The sequence below is a fragment of the Hermetia illucens genome, chromosome 4 (genome assembly GCF_905115235.1).
Source record: "Hermetia illucens chromosome 4, iHerIll2.2.curated.20191125, whole genome shotgun sequence".
NCBI classification, from domain to species: domain Eukaryota; kingdom Metazoa; phylum Arthropoda; class Insecta; order Diptera; family Stratiomyidae; genus Hermetia; species Hermetia illucens.
This window is the reverse complement of record NC_051852.1, coordinates 19,322,742-19,325,802: the sequence shown is the minus strand read 5'-3', so window position 1 is coordinate 19,325,802 and position 3,061 is coordinate 19,322,742. Positions and strand designations below refer to the sequence as shown.

The following is a 3,061-nucleotide window of genomic DNA, read 5'->3' as shown; positions in this document are numbered from 1 at the left end:
TCTTTGACTTTTGGTATTCAGTTCCGTGGTCTGGCAAAAGTATAATTTGGATTCTGTAAGTAAGCCAACAAGGGAAATAAAATTCACATGCAAAACTCAAATACGGTGCGGGAATCAGTTGGGGCTCCAAAGTGAGCAGAGTGAATAGATTGGTATTTATTGACTACAACATGAAAAAGAAGTATTCTCTAATGTGCTGTGTTTTAATGTGTTACAAAACGCCATCTTAGGCATAGAACAACCGTTTATCTTCTAGTGGGGCAACAACCTCTAGTGGAATTCAATCGCGGCATCAGAAAGGTTATTGTATCATGCCTCGCGCCCATTTGGTAAATCTTAACCTGGTTGAACATGTCAAGTATTCGCTCGAATTCCAGGTTCATACATGGCACATCATCAACAATGATTTCAGGACGGTATTCTAGGACGCTTGCAACGAAATTTACCCCGATGTGGTTCAATACCTTTCCAATTCGATGTATTGTTGACTTACTGTTGTAATTGCGTAAATAACAATAAAATTGAAATTAAATTTCGACTTTGGTTCGTTTTCATTTAGAATCCATTCACTTATGTTGGTGCCCAATACTTTTGTTGCTCTCGATTATGCTAATTTTCTTTGTCTTCTCTGCATTGTGTAGGAACCAATGATTTGGTCCTTTCACTGTCACGTCTCATATCTATTTAAATTTGCGCCTTTCAGCCTTCTCTCCCATCTCTTGAAATGATGTACCAACAATATTGGTGGCCCCATTACACGATATACATGGTTATGACACAAAATACAACAAGAGAGTGGAAAATCTTTTCTTTTTGCTTTAACCTAGGTAATCCCCTATAAGAGTACCATTTAGTGCCTTTTGCCACATTTCCTAATACCATAGTTTTCCCGCTTCCGATAACATTGGGTAGGACATAGAAAAGAACTCGAATTCGCTCCATAATCCTTGGTAGACACCACGAGCAGAGTTTCAGAGCGATAATTTTTTTTCTTCCAAATCAGGAAGGTATCAACATCAGTGCCTGGAGGCATCTTTTTGTAACTTATCGCGGGAAGTAAATCATCAATCGATTGCCTATCGAAGGTAGAAATTAGCAGGAAAACAAACCTAAAGTAAGTGCTCCCCAGTCTCACCAGGATCATTAAAGAAAACGCAGTTTTTCAATATACCTTACAACTTTACTTATAATTATCATTTAAATTTAGACATAAAATTAAAAAAGAAACATTTCAAAGAAGAACTGTTAAGACTTCGGCTACAATACAGTAAAATAGTTTACAGTGCATCGTCCCGCGCCCTTAGAATAAACTGGTGCCGACTTCCCCTCGGAAAACGTCTTCAGATCGGAATACCCTCACGGGAACTGGCCACGACTCCACCCAACTGCGGAGCTGCGTCCAGCCCATCTCAATCTTGCTTCCCTTCGAACAACCTTAGAAACTAAAATCTAGACTTAAACAGAAAGAAATTTCGCTTCCCAATCGTTCCGGAAATCGGGAAGGTGCCATGTGGAGCGCGCAGCAGGAGAGGCGCCGCGAGCTCCGCGGTGGCGGGACGATGCGTATGCATTTAGTTCTGTACTTGATAACTCTAGGATATTACATGAGTGCAGTCGGCCTTAGAAAACCCGATCGCGTTTCCGCTTGATCGTGCCGTCGCAGGTGGGCGCGTGGCGCTGCAGAAAGCCCTCGAACACGAACCGTCGCCCGCACCGTTCGCAGCGGAAGTCCTTCTTCTCCTCCAGCGACTCCTTGTGATGTTTGAGGTTCTCCTCGTTGGTGAATTTCTCGCGACACTCGTCGCACGCGTAGCGACGTTTCGTGTAGCGTGAGTCGAACACAACCGTGAAGTTCTTCTGGCAGAACGAGCAAGTGTACTCCTTGATGATCTTCTTGTCCTCGGTTTCGGTTGTCTTGGCGTCGTTCTCGTGCGACTTGAGATGCTCCTCCAGCTTGGAGTCCTCCACGAATTTCCGGTAGCACTTGGGACATTTCTTGGGCGCCTTGCCGCTGTGTCGGAGCATGTGTTCTTTCAAGTAACTAATGGAATTGTACACTTTCCCGCAAATGTTGCACTTGCGAGCCTCCAGTCCGCGCTCCTCGCTCTCCTTCTGTTTAAGGCATGCTCGGATGTGGAGTTTCAGGCTCCCGGCGGCGCCGTAGCAGTTGCCGCAGTTCGGACAGTAGAATGTCTTGGTCTTGTTGCGCTGCTGGTTGGGGATTATGGTAAACTCCGGGTCGTCCACTCCGAAACCTGATGAGGCTGTTGTTGTGGTCGTCGGGGACGGCACTATCGATGGCGGCTGTGGACTCTGCGACGGCACTGCCGATTGTTGTGTTGGATCTGGCTGCGCGTTGAGGATTATTGGTTTGTACTCGATCTCTTCTTTGGCGGAATCCAGAGATGTAGCCATTACGATCCGATAATGTGAAACTCGGCGGATAAGCTAAGAGAAAAACAGATCTGTGTGCTGACAATTGGGTTCAGAAATTCTGCTGATATTTGACAGCTGTCAAGATGTGTCAAGATGGCATCACGGCGACAGAATGGCACAGGGTGGAACCGATGAGGAATAAATATTCTGTTTTGTTGGGGATATGCTAAAAATAAAAGATCTATCGAATTTGAAAATTCTGGATATTTTGAGTTGCTAAATTGAGAAAAAACGCGGAATACTTATTAAACGCCCAATTGCAAAATTTACATGTTTCATTAGTACAACAATTTTGACCAAGAGATGTCACTGTGCAGCTGCGAAAAGGCGGGAATTCGATGATTGAAGCTTTTATGGGAACTTCGATCAAAAGTTTATTTGATGTTCATAATCACTAACCGTAGACAACAACCAACTTTATCTGAGCACTTGACAAATTCGCTATAGCATGGAGGCAACCGATTTTTTGAATTCTGACTGTCCGTCTTTTTAAGGTTTTGTGTGAAACAAAACCTTATTAGAATCGATTCGATGTCTGTCTGTCCGTCTGTCTGTCTGTCTGTCTGTCTGTCTGTCTGTCTGTCTGTCTGTCACACCCGATTTATTCGGAAACGGCTGAACCGAT

General features: G+C 44.1%; 1 protein-coding gene across 1 annotated transcript; it reads right to left on the bottom strand.

The window, feature by feature from the left end:
- Positions 1–1,158: 1,158 nt before the first annotated feature.
- LOC119655524 (zinc finger protein 429-like) lies at positions 1,159–2,535 on the bottom strand. The gene has a single exon (XM_038061434.1). The coding sequence runs from the start codon at positions 2,413–2,415 to the stop codon at positions 1,621–1,623; it is 795 nt and encodes a 264-aa protein (XP_037917362.1). The 5' UTR covers positions 2,416–2,535; the 3' UTR covers positions 1,159–1,620.
- Between the last annotated feature and the right edge of the window lie 526 nt (positions 2,536–3,061).

Coding starts and splice junctions, on each gene's coding strand:
- LOC119655524 (XM_038061434.1), bottom strand. CDS start 2,415: ATGGCTACATCTCTGGATTCCGCCAAAGAAGAGATCGAGTACAAACCA.